Source organism: Schistocerca nitens, chromosome 6 (assembly GCF_023898315.1).
Source record: "Schistocerca nitens isolate TAMUIC-IGC-003100 chromosome 6, iqSchNite1.1, whole genome shotgun sequence".
NCBI classification, from domain to species: Eukaryota; Metazoa; Arthropoda; class Insecta; order Orthoptera; family Acrididae; genus Schistocerca; species Schistocerca nitens.
This window is the reverse complement of record NC_064619.1, coordinates 397045565-397065300: the sequence shown is the minus strand read 5'-3', so window position 1 is coordinate 397065300 and position 19736 is coordinate 397045565. Positions and strand designations below refer to the sequence as shown.

The 19736-nt window shown below is 46.1% G+C and overlaps 1 protein-coding gene across 1 annotated transcript in view; it reads right to left on the bottom strand.

Annotated features, from left to right (window-relative positions):
* The window catches only part of LOC126263377 (uncharacterized), a 292477-nt gene that overhangs the window by 206935 nt on the left and 65806 nt on the right, over positions 1-19736 (bottom strand). Inside the window, exon 2 of the mRNA XM_049960469.1 lies at positions 414-743. Within this exon, the coding sequence (XP_049816426.1) occupies positions 414-743 (330 nt within the window). The remainder of the gene's footprint in view (positions 1-413; positions 744-19736) is intronic.

The following is a 19736-nucleotide window of genomic DNA, read 5'->3' as shown; positions in this document are numbered from 1 at the left end:
CTCAATATCATCGGCTGTGAAGTCATCATTAGTTTCAATACGACACAAAACGTTTGAAATACACTATAATGACTAGTAAACATGTATATTATCTTCCTCAGGTACTATTAGTACGTTTCCTAATGGGGGTTGGGTAGAATTAATGAACAGCTAGCGTCAGATCCTTTCTATACACTTGAACATTACTACAATGGGATGATAGTCTCTTATTCTTTCGCACCAGAGTCATTCAGTGCAGTAATCACTGGAGAAATAGAAGCTATTTTCATCCGTTAAATTTTTTGCAATGGAGTTAAATGCAGCAGCACTGCATGCCCTCATTGAAAATTGTAAGAGAAAAACAAAACTGAGGCGAGCCCGTATTGAAGGAGTGCGCGCTTAATATGCGAACCTCAGCTGGCGGCGGTACTCACTGTGAGCTAGTGTTGCGTGGCCGGCGTCGGTCGTCGGCTCTCCACCGGCGGCAGGGTGCGATGGCCGTGGAGGCGCCGCTGGGTGTCGGGACGCGCGGCCGCCCTGCGCCGACTGAGCGCCGCGCCGTGACGCCCGCAGACGGCCGCGCGCCGTCGACGTCGTCGTCTTCGGCGCCGCGCCTCGGCTCCCGCTCCGCCGGCTCCGCTTACGTCCCGCGTTCTGCACGGCAGCGCCGCCGGCTCTGGCGGCCGTCCGGCGTACTGCGACTCGCGGGCCGGTATCGCTACTGTGCTGCCCTCTAGGCGGTACCAGACCTTTGCGTCGGGTATCTGTTTCCGGGATATGAATCTGTACAGTGTGCTCCAGCAGAGTTGTGAGAAATAATCTTGTGCATAAGTAACCAGTTGGGTCTGGTAATTGTGCCTAAGTCGGCGCCAGCAAATGCTGCTGAGTGGAAGGACTGGATCTAGCTTAAATTAAAACTTCCTGCTCCAATCGTAGACTTGCTGCTGTGACAAATATGCATCGCCGTACTGAACCTTGATTCGTCGATGAATCTAAAATGGTCAGCAGTAACAACCAGGATTTAAAGAAAGTTTAATTTTTTAACCTACTGGCCCTAAAAAAAGAAAAATACAATTAGTGGACTCAAATTTTAAGTGTTTGAAACTACATGAGCAACACTTTAACTGTTCACGTGTGTGAAAGATGGCTTTAAATTCATAACAACTAGAAATTACATAAAACAAAAATTGCTAAGAACGTAAGGCCTCATGAAAATAAATTAACAGTATTAAACAAGGAGGAAAGCAATCTTCATGATCAAGCACATGATAAAAATCACAGAAAAGTTTGTAAAATTACAAGAGTTTTAGAATTAGAAAAACACATAACTCCTTATTTATATGTCTGTGTCGTGTCTTTTCTGTCGAATATCTTTGAAAGAACAGACACCACGCATTCATACGACTGATTCGCCTCAATGGTCAATGAATCCACCACATTCAGTGCTCCTGCGGGAATATCAACGCAGTGAGCATGGGGGACACTGACGGGGACTAGGGACACGTTTCGCCAATTGGGGATGGGAATCGGCCGAGAGGCGTGTCGAGATGGGCCGCGCAACTAGATGAACACAGTGTCTGTAGGGCGCAGTGGTTAACGCCACAAACTGGAAAGCAAGAGATCCTGACTTCGAATCCCCGTCCGCCACAAATTTTCACTAGTCGCCGCTGATTCCGCATAATGTCCGGAAGCAGCTGATATCAATAGTCCCTTCCCTTTCCCTTTATTTGTGCCCACTCCACCTTCAATTCGTATAATAACTAACAACTTCTTTGGCCATGAGAACAGAGCAGCCAAAAGGTACTAAATGCAGAACAAGCGCTTCCCAAACTGCCTGAAATGATGATTGACCCTTCTAATACATCTACTGCATGTGGCCAAACATTGTGGTGCTGGTCTAAACTGGTCAGCAGCACTGAATGCCGGCCATGATTGCAAAAGAAAATCTTTTACTGAGGTAGCTCAAAACACAGCAACAATTAACCTCTATCAAGGATCTAAATAATAAATGCATCCTCCAGCCAACCTGCAATACAGACAAAATATGATTAGTTACTTTGTATCAGTTATTCAGTACCAGACTCGATACAAAATATAGAACAGAATGGAAAGGCCGGCCGAAGTGGCCGCGCGGTTCTGGCGCTGCAGTCTGGAACCGCGAGACCGCTACGGTCGCAGGTTCGAATCCTGCCTCGGGCATGGATGTGTGTGATGTCCTTAGGTTAGTTAGGTTTAACTAGTTCTAAGTTCTAGGGGACTAATGACCTCAGCAGTTGGGTCCCATAGTGCTCAGAGCCATTTGAACCAGAATGGAAAGGTTTCAAGAAAAGCAATTAAAGCAAGCTACAAATAATGTAATACTCCCTAATATTAACCATTACTGTGAAATAGTTCATTAAAAACGTTTATGGTCGAATTAAGAGGAAATGTATAAATTGTGGTCGACCTAAGTACAAGCTGCACCTTGAATCAGCTGTTAATGGCCCTTATTAGCAGATAATAGGCATCACAGTAGGGCACCTTAAAAACTTGTTGCCTTAGCGGCACAGTAAACCAACGAGAGCGATTTCATGTAACAATAATAACACACCCTCTGATGGCTTGCTAATCAAAAGGTAGGTATTCAACACAAACACCTCTAACAATATTAGCGCTATGGACTGGCATAAGCTTTCAGAGAAGCTCAGCCATTGAAACTGAAATAAGCAGCATTTAAATGGTTAAAGGCACTTAGAGGCGAGCTACTTTTATTACCAAAATTGCTTAGAGGTCTAAACCCGCCTTTCTTTTCCCAATACACGAGCAGATACAAACAAAGACATGCCGAAAGCCTCATCCGCCTCTTTCAGACCGTTCCCCAGCACGCAAAGACTCTTTGCGACGCTCGAAAGAAAATAACTAAAACTTACTAAAGTTTTAATATTAGAAAAAAGTAAAATGGTAGAACACAGTTTCAATGGCTCTAAGCACTATGGGACTTAACATCTAAGGTCATCAGTCCCCTAGGCTTAGAACTACTTAATCTTAACTAACCTAAGGACATCACACACATCCATGCCCGAGGCAGTATTCGAACCTGCGACCGTAGCAGCACAGTGGTTCCAGACTGAAGCGCCTAGCACCACTCAGCCACAACGGCCGGCAGAACACAGTTTACTCTCAATATCACAGAAAGAGCGCCTTTCTTATGGATGTCAAGTTTATGTTATCTCAGCTGGCAGCGTAAATAACAGTTACAAGATTATCAGTTAGTTTTCGTTCCTTTTCTTTTTTCTTTTAAAAAAAGATAAGTGGGCAGAGAGTGACAGTCTTACAACATATCGAGGGTCCAACCTCATACAACAGTTTAAAGGCAGGCAACGAACAGCGCCACATGTAAAAGTAGAAACAGTCGTTAAGCAAATAAATGGTTCAAATGGCTCTGAGCACTATGGGACTTAACTTCTGAGGTCATCAGTCCCCTAGAACCTATAACTACTTAAACCTAAATAACCTAAGGACGTTACAAACATCCAAACCCGAGGCAGGATTCGAACCTGCGACCATAGCGGTCGCGCAGTTCCCGACTGTAGCGCCTAGAACACCTCGGTCACACCGGCCGGCGCTAAGCAAGGACTTAGAGATTATCAACATATAATCCGCCAACATCCCAATATGAAACACTTGACATTCGAGTTAGCCAATAAGTAAATTACTAACACCGAGGCAAAGGCGAAATCAAACCACCATCCACAACATGACAGCGCTCAAGAAGGCGCTGCGGGGGGACCACCAAGAACCCTGCTACAACACACCACGGCCAAGCATATGCCAAACCAAACTTCCCGGCAGCACGGAGAAGTACTTCCTGTCTCCATTCACTTCGCGTCCACTTTCTCACCCGCCGCCCGTACTCGCCACAACGACCCTACCGCCTACGTGCGCCATTTGGCCTAATCGGAACAGCTGGAAACCAAAGAGCGCGACTCTTGTCGAAAACTGGATCAATATGAGACCCCTCGGCTGAACTTTCGACTAGGTTTCCTCGTCATCAGACGTACTGGTGACGAAAATGACTAACTACGTTTCATACAAATAAAATAAAAAGCTAAAAGTAACAAAAAGAGCTAAACTCCGTGGCGCTAAAGCCACGAACGGACTTCTGTCCGGACTGCAAGTAGAGTGCAGCCTTTCTTTCGCCACGACATTAGAAGGGGGAGGGTGCACAACCCGTCACCCCGGCCGTCTTCCACCCAATACATTCTCCTTGCTTAGAGCCGGTCACAAGTCATTGGACCATCCAAACTGCTGCCTCCACCCTTTTCTTTGGTCATCAGTCTTCTGACTGCGGCCCGCCACGAATTCCTCTCCTGTGCCAACCTCTTCAGCCCAAAGAAGCACTTGCATCATACGTAATCAATCGTTTTCTGGATGCATTCCAATCTCTGTCGTCTTCTACAGTTTTTGCCCTCTAGAACTCCCTCTAGTACCATGGAAGTCATTCCCTTGATATCTTGACAGACGGCCTGTCAACCTATTACTTCTTCTTCTCGCCGTTTTCTGTGAACTCCTTTCCTCAATGATTCTGTGTAAGCCCCCTCATTCCTTACGTTATCATTCCACCTAATTTTCAACATTCATCTGTAGCACAACATCTGAAATGCTTCGATTCTCTACTGTCCTGGTTTTCCCACAGTCCATGTTTCACTAACATACAATGCTTTGCTCAAAACATACATTCTCATAACTGTCTTCCTCAAATTAAGGTCTACATTTGATACTAGTCGACTTTTCTTGGCCTGGAATTCTCTTTATGCCAGTGCTAGTCTGCTTTTGATGTACTCTTTGCTCCGTCCGTCATTGGTTATTTTGCGGCTAGGTAGCAGAGTTACTTAACGTCATCTACTTCGTGACCATCAATTCTGATGTTAAGTTTCTCGCTGTTCTCATTTCTGCTACTTGGTACTACTTTCAATTTACTCTCAATCCATAATCTGTACTCATTAGACTGTTTATTTCTTTCAGCAGATCATGTACGAGTAATCCTTCTTCACTTTCACTCAGGATAGCAATGTCACCAGCGAATCGTATGACTGATATCCTTCCACTCTCATTTAAATCTCTCTCCTAAACGTTCCTTAAAATTTCATCAACCTTTCTTCGATGTACAGATTGAACAGTAATGGCGAAATACTAAACCCTTGTCTTACACCATTTTTAATCCAAACACTTCATTTTAGGTCGACCACTCGTATTGTTCCCTCTTGCTTCTTGCAGATATTGTGTATTACTCGTTGCTCCCTACAGTTTATCGCCATTATTCTCAGAATGTCCATCTTGCCCCATTTGAAATTGTGGAACGCTTTTTCCGGGTCGACAAATCCTATGAACGTGTGTTGATTTTTCTTTAGTTTTGCCGTCCCCTAACACATGTCCCGTTTCCTTTTCCGTTCTTCTGCATATTATTTTTGTCAACAGCTTGGATTCGTGGGCTGTTACGCTGATTGTGCGATAATTCTCGCACTTGTCTGCTCCTGCAGTCTTGGGAGTTATGTGGATTATATTTTTCCGTAATGCAGATGGTATGTCGATAGACTCATACATTCTAGGCACCAACGTGAATAGTCGTTTTGTTGCTACTTCCCCCAATTATTTCAGATGATCTGAGGGAATGTTACATATGGCTTCTGCCGTATTTGTTCTTAAGTGCTCCTAAGCTCTCTTAAATTCTGTTCCTAATTCTAAATCCCTTATCTCTCTAATGCGACTGTATCTTTTGCTATCACAACAGACAAATCTCCCCCCTCATACAGCCCTTCAATTGACTCTTTCCACCCAGCCGCTCCCTCCTGTGCATTTAACAGTTGAATTGCCGTTGCACTTGTAATGTTACCATCCTTACTTTTAATTTCACCGATGCCTGTTTGACATTACAATATGCTGGGTCAGTCCTTCGGACAATCATGGAATGATGGAATCCCGTATCTCCCGGCCTTTTCCAAGTATACCTCCTCCTCTTTTGACTCTTGAAGAAATTAGCCTCCATTACTAGCTGAAATTTCCTACCGAACTCAATTAGTCTTTCTCCTCTCAAACATTCCTTGTCCCAAGACCATATTCTCCTGTAACCATTTCTTCTGTTCCTTCCCCTACAACTGCGTTCCAGTCCTCCATGACAATTAGATTTTCATCTTAGCTTCCCTGCACTTTATTTCATTACTCAGTGACTTGTACTGCTCTATTCCTGATTTTCCCTGATCGTTTTTGCACTTCTTTCTTTAAGCGATGTACTGAAGTATTTCTTCTGTTACCCATGGTTTCTTTGTTGGTTCCTTCTTGTGCCTATGTTTTTCTTTCTAACTTCTGTGATTGCCCTTTTTAGAGATGTACAATCCTCTTGACCTATACGGCTTACTGAGCTATTCCTTAGTGTTGTAAATAGAGCCTTAGAGAACTTCAGGCGTATCTTGGCATTCTTTAATACTGCCACTTCTTTGCATGTTGATTCTTCCTGACTAATCTCCTGAACTTCAGCCTATACTCTTCATCACTGCTACATCGTGATCTGCGTCTGTATCTGCTCATGGGTAAGCCTTACAATCCAGTATCTGATATCGGTATCTCTGCCTGACCATGATGGAATCCCGTATCTCCCGGCCTTTTCCAAGTATACCTCCTCCTCTTTTGACTCTTGAAGAAATTAGTCTCCATTACTAGCTGAAATTTCCTACAGAACTCAAATAGTCTTTCTCCTCTCAAACATTCCTTGTCCCAAGTCCATATTCTCCTGTAACCATTTCTTCTGCTCCTTCCCCTACAACTGCGTTCCAGTCCTCCATGACAATTAGATTTTCATCTCCCTTTGCGTACCGTATTACCCTTCCAGTTTCCTCATATACTATCGCTTCATTTTCCGCTTTCGATGTCGCCCTGTATGCCTCAGCTACCGCCTTCGAAGTTGGTTTGCTGACGATTCTGATATAAGAACCACCCTGTCAATGACCTGCTTACACTAATACACTCTCTGCTCTACCCTTCTATTCGTAAGGATTCCTACTCCCGTTATATCATCATCTGCTGCTGTTGATATTACCCTATACTCATCTGACCAGAAATCCTTGTCTTCTTTCCATTTCATTACACTGACCCCCACTAATCTAGACTGAGCCTTTGCATTTCCCTTTTCAGTTTTTCTAGCTCCCCTACTACGTTCAAGTTTATGACTTGCCACGCCCCGACTCGTAGAGCGTTATCCTTACGTTGATTGATTGGCGACTCCATGGAGTGCTGTGTGCATAACGACCATATATGTTAAATTAAAAGGAAGGTCAGCGTTGGCCGTAATGATCGCTTCTTAGTTATGTTACTGATAACTTGATACCAGTGACTGTGATTTTAATTTGTACATCACATCACTGAAGATGATCACTTTGTAATAGAAAATCGATTTTGCTATCAATAAACCATCAATATTAAGGCCAACGCTGACCTTCCTTTTAATTTTACTTTCGTTGATTATTCAGTCTTCTCTCATGGTCACCTCCCCTTTTGCAGTCCCCTCCCGGAAATCAGAATGGGGGACTATTCCAGAATCTTTTGCCAATTGTGAGATCATCATGACACTTTTTCAATTACAGGGCACATGTCCTGTAGATACATCTCATGCGTCTTTAATGCAGTGGTTTCCATTGCCTTCTGCATCCTCAATCGTTGCCGCCCCAAGAACAAGAGAGTGCCCTGGACCTCTGTCCACTTCTCCGCCCTCTTTGACAAGGCATTTGGCAGAATGAGGATGATTTCTTATGCCGGAGGTCTTCGGCCGCCAATGCGATCAAGAAGCGAAATTTAACTGGTGGCGGTTATCGAAGCTGGGACTGTGGACGTTTTGATTACTAATCGAAGACGCTACCCCTACCCATGCACTACTGAAAACGCCGCTGTCACTCTCCCGGAAAAACAAATGTCTTGCCTCTCGATATTTAATCCTCTGTTGTGGTTGCATATACGCTACGGGTATCTGTGTCGTTGAGACACGGAAGCCACCACATCATGACAAAGTCCAAGGTCCATATTTCAAACGAATTTGGAAATTCTGGTCAGTAAATGCCTGTTTTGACAAGTTGTAGAATTGAAATAAAACCCAAATACGTCCTTTAGATGGAAATTCTCTTCTAATCTATGTTGTTGCTGTTTACTTATAAAGTGAAATATATAGGGCTGCCAACATTTCGTAATTTTTCGTTTTATACTGAAACTTACACAAACTATTTTGTTCATTATAGACTAATTTCGAAAGTGTATAACTCGAAAGTACTTCATTAAATCGCACCGTCAACTAAAAGATATAACTAGCATGTTTTATAACCAGGAGGGGAACACTTCTATGGAAGAGAAAGGGATATCATAGCGTTTGGTTAAATCAAAGTTGTATCGAAAAGTGTAGGTCAGTCACTCCATAATTTCTGTAAAAATAATTGTGGAAAAATTTTGTTTATAAAATATTATCAAGCAATCTGTTAGCAGTTTTTCTGATGGCTTTTTTATCTAATTACTGAACGTCACAGATACTTGTCAACGGCACCTATTAAAGATTTATGAAACGTGTTATGAGATAAATTAATGAAGGGACGAGAGTTAACAAAGTTCTATGAATCCCGTCACTGAGATTGTGTGACATTCCGACCAAGATCAATGTTTGTTGTGCTATCCATTATTAAACTATCCACAAAGATTCTCTTTAAAACGAATCCTACTCTCGTCATTTTCAGATTTTTTTTATATTACCCTGTGTTCGTCTGACTATAAATCCTTAGGTTCATTCCATTTCACTTGAAGGATACACACTATACCTGGATTGAGCCTTTGCATTTCTCTTTTCAGATTCGATAGTTTCTTCGGACATTGCACACTCGGACTCATTGAATGTTATTCCTACATTAGTTAATCAGTCTTTTCTCTCACCGCTATTTTCCCCTTGACTGTCCCGTCATGAGGAACCGAAATCATTTGTCAATGGTGAGATCATCGTGACAAGTTTCCAATTACTGGCCACAAATCCTTTGAATACACAGTAAAGTATCTTTAATGTATTAATGCCCGTAGAGTTCTGCATCCAATTTATCGTTGGTCATTGCTAATTTTTCGCCCTATTAGACACTGGCGATTTATCGTCATACTTTGGGATAAACATCTTCCACACAATTCCGAAGACAGCAACAGCCGACAAGTGTGAAAATTATTGCGCAATCAGCTGAATAGCTCAAGCGTCCAAGTTGCTGACAAGAATGATATACAGAAGAAAGAGAAAGTAAACTCAGGATCTGCTAGATGACGAACAGTTTGGCTTTATGGATGATAGAGGCACCAGACAGGCACCTCTGAAGTTGCGGTTGATGGTGGAAGCAAGACTGAAGATATATCAAGATAGGTTTTTGGTCTTTGCCGGCCTGGAAATCCTGAAGAAAGTAGACGTCAGCTATGACAATGTCGGGTGGTATACATATACACAAGAACAAAGAAGGAACAATAAGCACAAATGAGCAAGAATTAGGTGCACGGGCTAAAATTGATGTAAGACGATAATGTAGTCTTTGATAATGTAATATTTTACCCCTACCGTTGAATCTACGCTTAGAAGAACCAGTGACGAAAACAGAAGAATGGTTCAACAGTGTGGTGAAATTTCAAGGTGAAAAGATATGAGTGCCAATATTTGATGACGACATTGCTGTCCTCAGTGACAGTGAAGAAGAGTTACAGGATCTAATGAATGGAATGAACAGTTTAATCCAGGCTCATACAAGAAATGCGCCCGGCGGGCCCACCCGCGCCCCGCGGGCGCAAAGCAGTGTAGTTCAGCGCCCCGTCCGCGACCTTGTGTCGCTAGTGTCGGCATAGGAGCGAGCGAGCGAGAGAGAGAGAGATAGCTGCGGAACGACTGAGACCGCACAGCACGGCTCTGCGCTGGACTGTCCCGCGGTCTGATCCAACGTAAAATATTCTATTTTAGAAATGGTTTTATGTAAGGGATATAGAGTCTCATTCTTACTGTTAGTAGTTACAAGTAAATATTTTTTGTTATACTTCATGCTACAGCTTTTTGTATCCCTTTTCAGAGATTAGAAATGGGATCCTTAGTTTTCTGTTTTCTACGTAATAATTTTAACTGATCAAGTTTGAAAACTTATTAAAAATAGAATTAAGGTTATAAAGCTCTTTAATTCTTACAGTCAACATTGTTAAAGAAAACAATTAACATTTTACACGTTTTTCATTTTCGGGGAAACGATTTTGTCTAGGTTTGGTACAATATTCCGTGAGACTGCTAACCTTAAAGAATTAGTCAAATTTTTATCGCCAAGTGATGAACGGTTCTTAGTTTTAGCAAGCTTTAAAGCAGAGAAAAAGCGCTCACAAACATACGTAGAAACAACCATTGAGAGAAATTTGGCCGCGTGCTTGTGCAAAAGAGGATATTTCTCTCGTGGAAGACATCTGTAAAAGTCCTCCAAAGTTTTACACACAAGAAAGCGGTTCTTCAGGCGGATATCGTACTGGAGGTCAATCAGCTCTAGTTGAAGCACTGGTGAGACGTCCTCTGCACGAAGGGAAACCGGGCCGGTTGAAGCTCACGTACCCCCAAAAATCTGTTTTCAAACTGTTCTTGTAATTCGCAAATGATTTGAACATAATCTGAAAATTCCACATCTTATGTAACACTGTCTAGTGAAGGAAAGTGTCCACAATTCTTCTCGCGCAACTGTTTTCCCTACAAAATAAGTTTTTTTTAAATGCTTGAATCGTCTGCACTAAATCAGCAACAGAGTGATTTTCGCCTTGGAGTGAAATGTTCAAAGTATTTAAACGACCAGTAAGGCCACTCAAAAAAGCCAAATTCGCCATCCACTTAGGATCTCAAAGTAATTCAATTCTTCTGGACGTCCATTCATTTCAAAAAGGTATTTATTTCACCCCTCAAGTAGAAAAATCGATGAAGCACCTTTCCTCTGCTCAGCCATCTTACTTCGGTGTAGTAGGGGATGTCCGGGTATTCCGCTTCGATATCACCCAGAAATTCTTTAAATTGGAGATGTGTGAGTCCATGCGATCGAAGATAATTAACCGTTCGAAGAACTGTGTCCATAACATTTTTTATGTTGACAATCTTCGCCCAAAGTGCCTCCTGGTATATCAGACAATGGACTGCCGCGAATAAGGAACAGCCGACTTCAGCCATTTTTGACCTGACGTAACCCAGGAATCCAGGGCGTCTCCCTCGTAGCGCAGGGGCTCCATCCGTTGTTACATTGGTCAGGTGTTCCCATTTTAAACCCACTGACTCTAACACGTTTTCCGCGGCTAGAAAAATATCCAAACCCGTGGTTGTGTCTTGTAATGGTATAAGGTCGAGAGGCGCGGCGGGCGGTCGGGCGGTCAACTAGACAGCTAAGCGACACGGCTCGGCTACTGCGACAACATACGAATTCGCCCGGGACGCTGGTCTCGAGCGATCGCGGGCGCTAGCGCCCCTGGGGCACAGTTTGGACGAGCCCGGTCTAATCAGTACAGAATATTGGTTGGGGGCTAACTGGAAAAAGAGAACTGAAGCGTTTGAGATGTGGTGCTACAGACGATTGTTGACAATTTTGTGGACTGATGTAAGGAACGAGGAGGTTTTCCGTAGAATCAGGGAGGAAAGTAATATTTGGAAAACACTGACAAGAAGATGGGAGAGGATGTTAGGACATCTGTTAAGACATCAGGAAATAATTTCCATGGTACTAGAAGTGCGGTAGAGGGCTAATACTGTAGGTAAAGACATACATTTGATTATATACTGCAAATAATTGAGCACATAGGTAGCATTTGCTATCCTGAGATGGAAAGGTTAAAATGGTTGGCACACGTGATAAATTCGTGCTGGGCCGTACCAAACGGTCAGAAGACTGATGACTTAGAAGAGATGGTGCGGGGATCTGTGTCCCAACCCAAAGGCAACAGAGTGCTCTGAAACGCTACCCGCTTTTCCGCGCTCTTTGAAAAGGCTGTTAGTAGGACAAGGATCATTTTCACAACCCAGGATATTTTGATTACAAGTAAAAGTGGCTAATCCATACCACGGCGACTATGGTGACGTATGAGGAAGTATTTTATGTTAAAATATATGAGAGATTCATGTCTCTGAGTCACATGCAGAATGCTCGGTTCAGTTCCCGGGCTGCTAGGGGTTTTGCTAGGTGGAGGGTTAAGACTTCCTCACCCTCATGAACCCAGCTGAGGAGCTACTTGGATGAGAAGTTGCGGCTGAAAGATTTGACAGCCGACAGTTGCTGGAAGAGTATCGTGCGTCATTCATGCCTCTCCATATAACATGATAGAGGACGACAAGGCGTCCGATAGTAATACCACGGTAATCGGAACCAGATCGAGCATTTGCATGGTACGAAAAAACTGAGAATATTGTTGTAGTGGACTGACAAGGCAGCCAGCCCACAGAGAAGGGTAGCCGAGAGGGCACACGTACACACACGCCGACTGGCGCGAAGTCTGGAACAGGATACGTGATGAATGTGATAAAGAAAAGAACGTAGCTACTAGAACACTTAACTTTTATATCTTCCTTTGGTATACAGCATTCTTGATGATACAAGTGAGACTCTTTAGATTCATGAAGTAACTAATGGCGCCTTGCTAGGTCGTAGTCATGGACTTAGCTGAATGCTATTCTGTCTCTCGGCAAATGAGGGAAAGGCTTCGTCAGTGTAGTCGCTAGCAAAGTCGTCGTACAACTGGGGCCGACTGCTAGTACGTCTCTCGAGACCTGCCTTGTGGTGGCGCTCGGTCTGCGATCCTGACAGTGGCGACACGGGGGTCCGACATGTACTAATGGACCGCGGCCGATTTAAAGCTACCACCTAGCAAGTGTGGTGTCTGGCGGTGACACCACATTCCTCCCCCACAAATCGGCGAACGGTCGTGTAATTTGGCTTCCGCCCGCCGTGGGGAGGACCCCATGTTGACGCATGCGATGGGGTGGGGAGCCTAACAACAGGCGAGGCCGTGCCACCCGCACCCTGCCATTCGGTCCGAGGGGAGCTAGGAAACGCCTGAAAACCTAGTCCAGGGTGCACGCCAACATGCGGTGTATGCGCCCGTAATGAGACAGGAGGGGCCAAAGGGTCGACCTCCATTGCGTCGGGGGATCCGACGCGCGATGACGACATCTGGGCCGGAGCGGGCAAGAGTTCCATGGCGGAGGACAGCTGGTCACGGGAAGCGATCGGCGGCGCGTGACCCAGGGAGGCGCGGGGCGGCTGCAGCGAAGCGTCCACTGCGGGCGGCGCTGGCGGGAGAACTGGCGGTGGCGGCGGCGGCATGTCGCCACTATTCAATAGGGAAGGCAGCGTCGGTAACACCTGGGGATGAGGGGAGCCAGTAGATGGGTCCCCAGGGCGCTGACCGGACGGCACCGTCGCTGAAAGCAGACGGGGAGCGGCAGAACCCAGGCGACGACAGAGGCGCAGCTGATTGAGATGCCGACGCACCTCACCAGAGGCCCCCAAAACCAAATACATCGCGCGGCCGAGGCAGCGAAGAATGCGCCCTGCAAGCCAACGCCGTCAACCTCGATAGTTGCGATAGAATACAACGTCGCCAGGAGCAAAAGCAGGAGGCTGCCGCTGCACAGGAACCTGATGCGGCGGATGCAGCAAAGACATCAAGGTTCGATGAGGACGACCATGGAGCAACTCAGCCGGCGAGCGACCATCGCGGGGCTGAGAGCGATACGAAGACAAAAAGAGCAACAAAGCGTCCTCCCGAGAATACGACTCCTTTAACTTCAACATCTGTGACTTGAAAGTCCGGAACAATCGTTCAACGGCACCGTTTGACTGAGGCGAAAATGGCGCGGATGTCAGATGTTGAATACAATTGGCCTTGCAGAATGATTGAAATTCTGCGGACATGAATTGTGGGCCATTGTCGGAAACAATAGTCTGCGGAAGACCTTCAACGCAAAAAATAGCGGATAACGCTTGTATGGTGGCAGATGACGTCGTGGAAGACAACCGGACAACAAAAGGAAAATTACTGAAAGAATCGACCACAACCAACCATCGAGCATTCCAGAATGGACCAGCAAAATCGATATGTAAACGTTGCCAAGGGGAAGTGGCTTTCGGCCACGCAAATAATTTCCGCGGTGGTGCGGATTGTTGTTCGGCACACGCCATGCAAGAAGAGCACATATTCGTAATCGCAGCATCGATGCCGAACCAAGTACAGTGCTGACGAGCAAGTTGTTCCGTGCGCACTATACCCCAATATCCTTGGTAAAGGAGCCGTAAGACAGAGGACTGTAACGAACGTGGGACCACTACTCTGGACTGATCATTATCAGAATGCAACAACAAAACACCACGTCATACAAAAAGTCTCTCCTTGTGAGCAAAAAATCGGCGAACCAACGGATCCTCGATCTGTGACTTTGACAAGGGCCATTGCGTAGCAACAAAACGCAAAACAGTAGCAAGGACAGGGTCAGCAGCTGTGGCTGTAGCTACACGACGAAAATCAATCGGAAACGATTCGACCACGTCATCGGTTTCCGCATCAATGAACATGCAAGCAAGTTCGGAAGAATCGAATGCTTTATCCTCAGCAACAGGCAAACGGGACAACGCATCAGCGTTGCCGTGCTGAGCAGTGGACCGATACAAGATATCGTAGCGGTTGGCGACCTCATCACGCAATGCGTGGGGAACATTGCGCGCTCTGAAAAAATTCGGTTGCGTGTTTACTTGCAGTTCCACATGTGCTGCATAGTTCTTAGCGCAACCAAGGCCCGGTGCAAAAATGTCAGCAAATTCTTCACACAGATGAGAAACACTGGCGGAAGGCACAGTCTGGTTCACTGATAGGACCTGATTGACTATAGACAAGTTAAACAACTGAAATAAATCCAAACCAAACAAGTTCACTGCAGTAGAAGAACGAATTACGTAAAATGACACAAGTTGTGGTTGTCCCTTGTACACTCCTGGAAATTGAAATAAGAACACCGTGAATTCATTGTCCCAGGAAGCGGAAACTTTATTGACACATTCCAGGGGTCAGATACATCACATGATCACACTGACAGAACCACAGGCACATAGACACAGGCAACAGAGCATGCACAATGTCGGCACTAGTACAGTGTATATCCACCTTTCGCAGCAATGCAGGCTGCTATTCTCCCATGGAGACGATCGTAGAGATGCTGGATGTAGTCCTGTGGAACGGCTTGCCATGCCATTTCCACCTGGCGCCTCAGTTGGACCAGCGTTCGTGCTGGACGTGCAGACCGCGTGAGACGACGCTTCATCCAGTCCCAAACATGCTCAATGGGGGACAGATCCGGAGATCTTGCTGGCCAGGGTAGCTGACTTACACCTTCTAGAGCACGTTTGGTGGCACACGATACATGCGGACGTGCATTGTCCTGTTGGAACAGCACGTTCCCTTGCCGGTCTAGGAATATTAGAACGATGGGTTTGATGACGGTTTGGATGTACCGTGCACTATTCAGTGTCCCCTCGACGATCACCAGTGGTGTATGGCCAGTGTAGGAGATCGCTCCCCACACCATGATGCCGGGTGTTGGCCCTGTGTGCCTCGGTCGTATGCAGTCCTGATTGTGGCGCTCACCTGCACGGCGCCAAACACGCATACGACCATCATTGGCACCAAGGCAGAAGCGACTCTCATCGCTGAAGACGACACATCTCCATTCGTCCCTCCATTCACGCCTGTCGCGACACCACTGGAGGCGGGCTGCACGATGTTGGGGCGTGAGCGGAAGACGGCCTAACGGTGTGCGGGACCGTAGCCCAGCTTCATGGAGACGGTTGCGAATGGACCACGCCGATACCCCAGGAGCAACAGTGTCCCTAATTTGCTGGGAAGTGGCGGTGCGGTCCCCTACGGCACTGCGTAGGATCCTACGGTCTTGGCGTGCATCCGTGCATCGCTGCGGTCCGGTCCCAGGTCGACGGGCACGTGCACCTTCCGCCGACCACTGGCGACAACATCGATGTACTGTGGAGACCTCACGCCCCACGTGTTGAGCAATTCAGCGGTACGTCCACCTGGCATCCCGCTGCCCACTATACGCCCTCGCTCAAAGTCCGTCAACTGCACATACGGTTCACGTCCACGCTGTCGCGGCATGCTACCAGTGTTAAAGACTGCAATGGAGCTCCGTATGCCACGGCAAACTGGCTGACACTGACGGCGGCGGTGCACAAATGCTGCGCAGCTAGCGCCATTTGATGGCCAACACCGTGGTTCCTGGAGTGTCTGCTGTGCCGTGCGTGTGATCATTGCTTGTACAGCCCTCTCGCAGTGTCCGGAGCAAGTATGGTGGGTCTGACACACCGGTGTCAATGTGTTCTTTTTTCCATTTCCAGGAGTGTATGTAGCAAGAAGAGTGCACTGTCCTAACACAGGGATAGCTTGTCCAGAATAACTCGTGAGCTGAACATTTGCGGCACGCAACGGTGGTGCGCCCAGTTGTTTGTACGTGGCGTGATTGAGCAATGAAACTGCAGCTCCGGTATCGAGCTGGTACGGTATCACTAATCCGGCAAAGTCCAAATCTACAAAACGTGTATTGTCCTGCTGACGACAAGAGCGACTGTTTTGTGCAACTTGAACAGACACTGGAACAGAATCACGTGCGACATGACGGGACTTCGGTCGACGTCGACGCACACTTTTTGTGGGACGAACACAGTCACTGTTAGCGAGAGGAACACTGGACGGGGTGGAATGAACTACATGAATGTCCATGGGCGAAGGTTCCCAAGCCTGTGTGTCCTCGGTTCGATTCCGGCGCGAAGCAAAGGGCCTGGAATGGTTGTGATTGTCTGATCTGAGCTTTTTCTGGCAAACACTTTGAACATGCCCTTTCTTATTACAGAAAAAGCAAATAGCTTGGCGTGATGGGCAATTGTCACGCGAATGTCTAGTGGCACACCGCGAGCATGATTTCAGAACTGCATTGGCATGCTTACGCGGCACACGTGTTTGCGAGCTAGGCTGCAGCTGCGCGGACGTGCGCGAGGGCAGGTTAGCGTTCCGTGCAGCGGGCCCGGTGGGCCGGTTAATGTGACACACGGCTGGCGAAGTTGCAAATGAGTCCTGAGCAAAGTCAAGTGTGTCTTGCCTATCTAAAATGTCTATCACTTGTTGAAGGGAGGGATTGACGAGTTTCAAAATCTGTTCCCGTATGCGAACATCAGAAACGTTCTGTGCTATTGCATCACGCACCATAGTATCTGAATAAGGGAGTCCACAGTCACATTCAAACGCACAATCCCTAGTAAGTCCTTGCAATGTTGCAACCCACGCCTGATTAGTTTGACCGGCCGTACGTTTTGTACAAAAGAACGTATACCGTTTTGCAACGACATTGACTGTTTCCTTGAAATAGGCATCTAAAGCTGACAAAATTTCTTCGTAGGACAGAGTTGCTACGTCGCGTCGGGGAAACAATTTCACTATCACACGGTAGGTGGACACACCTACACACGAAAGCAAAAACGGCTGCCGCTCATTACCTTGAATTCTGTAGGCGGCGAGATGAAATCCAAATTGTCGTGACCATTCCGGCCATGTCTCGTTGGCCGCCTCGTAGGGCCTAAATTGAGGTGCAACAGCATGGTGTGGCTGCGGTAGCGATGAAGCGGCGGCGGCCGCATCGTTGTGCAGCGCACGTTGACCCTGGACGAGCTGTCCCAGGGCATCCAATAACGCCTGCGTCTGCTGATTCTGCAAGCGATAAAATTCGGACAGTACATCTGGAGAGTGTGGCGAAGCCATGACACAAGCAACTTAATACAATACGAACGCTAAAGTCCCTTTTGAGACTCGTCGCCAATGTAGTGGACTGACAAGGCAGCCAGTCCACAGAGAAGGGTAGCCGAGAGGGCACACGTACACACACGCCGACTGGCGCGAAGTCTGGAACAGGATACGTGATGAATGTGATAAAGAAAAGAACGTAGCTACTAGAACACTTAACTTTTATATCTTCCTTTGGTATACAGCATTCTTGATGATACAAGTGAGACTCTTTAGATTCATGAAGTAACTAATGGCGCCTTGCTAGGTCGTAGCCATGGACTTAGCTGAAGGCTATTCTAACTGTCTCTCGGCAAATGAGAGAAAGGCTTCATCAGTGTAGTCGCTAACAAAGTCGTCGTACAACTGGGGCCGAGTGCTAGTACGTCTCTCGAGACCTGCCTTGTGGTGGCGCTCGGTCTGCGATCCTGACAGTGGCGACACGCGGGTCCGACATGTACTAATGGACCGCGGCCGATTTAAAGCTACCACCTAGCAAGTGTGGTGTCTGGCGGTGACACCACAATTGTAAGCATTCATATGCTACAGCCAAAAATGTAGCCTCTGGTGCAAGAAGTAAAACACATACACGATATACATTTGAAGTTTAAACCCAAAGACAGTTTGGTTTTAATGAGTTATTTATTGATCGCGTGCTTGGTATCGGTCGTTAGTAAAATGCAGAGGATTCATGAGAAATCACATATGCCTGAGACAGCAGCATGTAGGTGAATAAGTGTCTCACTTGATTGTTTGTTATCGTACTGCAGTAACGGCCGCAAGGGAAAGATGTTGCGTAATGGTTAGTACCGTTTGATCTTGTCCTGTCCTACGATTTCATCTTCCTGTATCCCAGAATCTCTGCGAAAACGTAGAAATGACATATTCTGATATGTGCTACGTTGCTGAGACAGTGCTCTGCGAACAGCTCAAGGCTTCTAAGAACCGTAGCCTACAAACCGAGTCAAATATTCTGCTTACAACGGTATATGCTCATCACTGTATCCAAGGAATGTAAGACATGTCTGTACGGTGATACTCGGATCAGACGTAGCCGGCTGGAATTCTGGTGGTGGAGTAAAATGTCACCATCTGACAAGGCGAGGGGAGGTGGTGGTGTAAAGTTTTTTGATTACTTCTTGCCAATCTCCTGCATTAAATTTAAAACCTCTCCCCAGTGTCATATTGAATAACGGCTTATCACATTGTTGACGGTAACCACTCGGAGAACGACGTTAAAATCGGCTGCCCTTTCGGTACTGTTTGAGAGGAGTACGGTATGTGACTGAATTCGACTTCACCCAGTTATCTCATCTCCATGCAACAGAAGAACGATACTATGCTACACACACACACAACCATTACATTCCCTTAAATTACAACGACACAATTACAGCAAAACTCTCATACACCACGAGTAAATAGCAATCGTACGAAGAGGAAGAAATCCCCTTTCGATTAGGAGGCTCTTTCTACCCCTCGGGGTATTACAGCCAACAATGTCATCTGCGTAGATGACCACGTCACTGTTCGAAGCACAGTGTTCCTCTTATCACTGCGGTTTGCAGTCAATTCTAAATGGTCGTTTGTTTTCACAAGCGTATAGCAGAGTAAAGAAAATCATGTAGAGATACTGCCACATCGATAAAACTTTTAATATTGAGCTGAGCTAGACCGGATGTTGTTGCTGTTTCTAAGGCAGGAAGTAGTCATTGAAGATATAAAAACCAACGAGAACATATACCAACACTCTTCCCCGTATCAGTGCTATTTAAATGCTTTTCTCAGATAGTAAAGTAACATAAGCACACATATCTTTGATTAGATGTTCCCCTTAAGGCGTGCTGCTACACTGTCACACCTACCGGATCAAAAGCATGCAGAGCTGACCA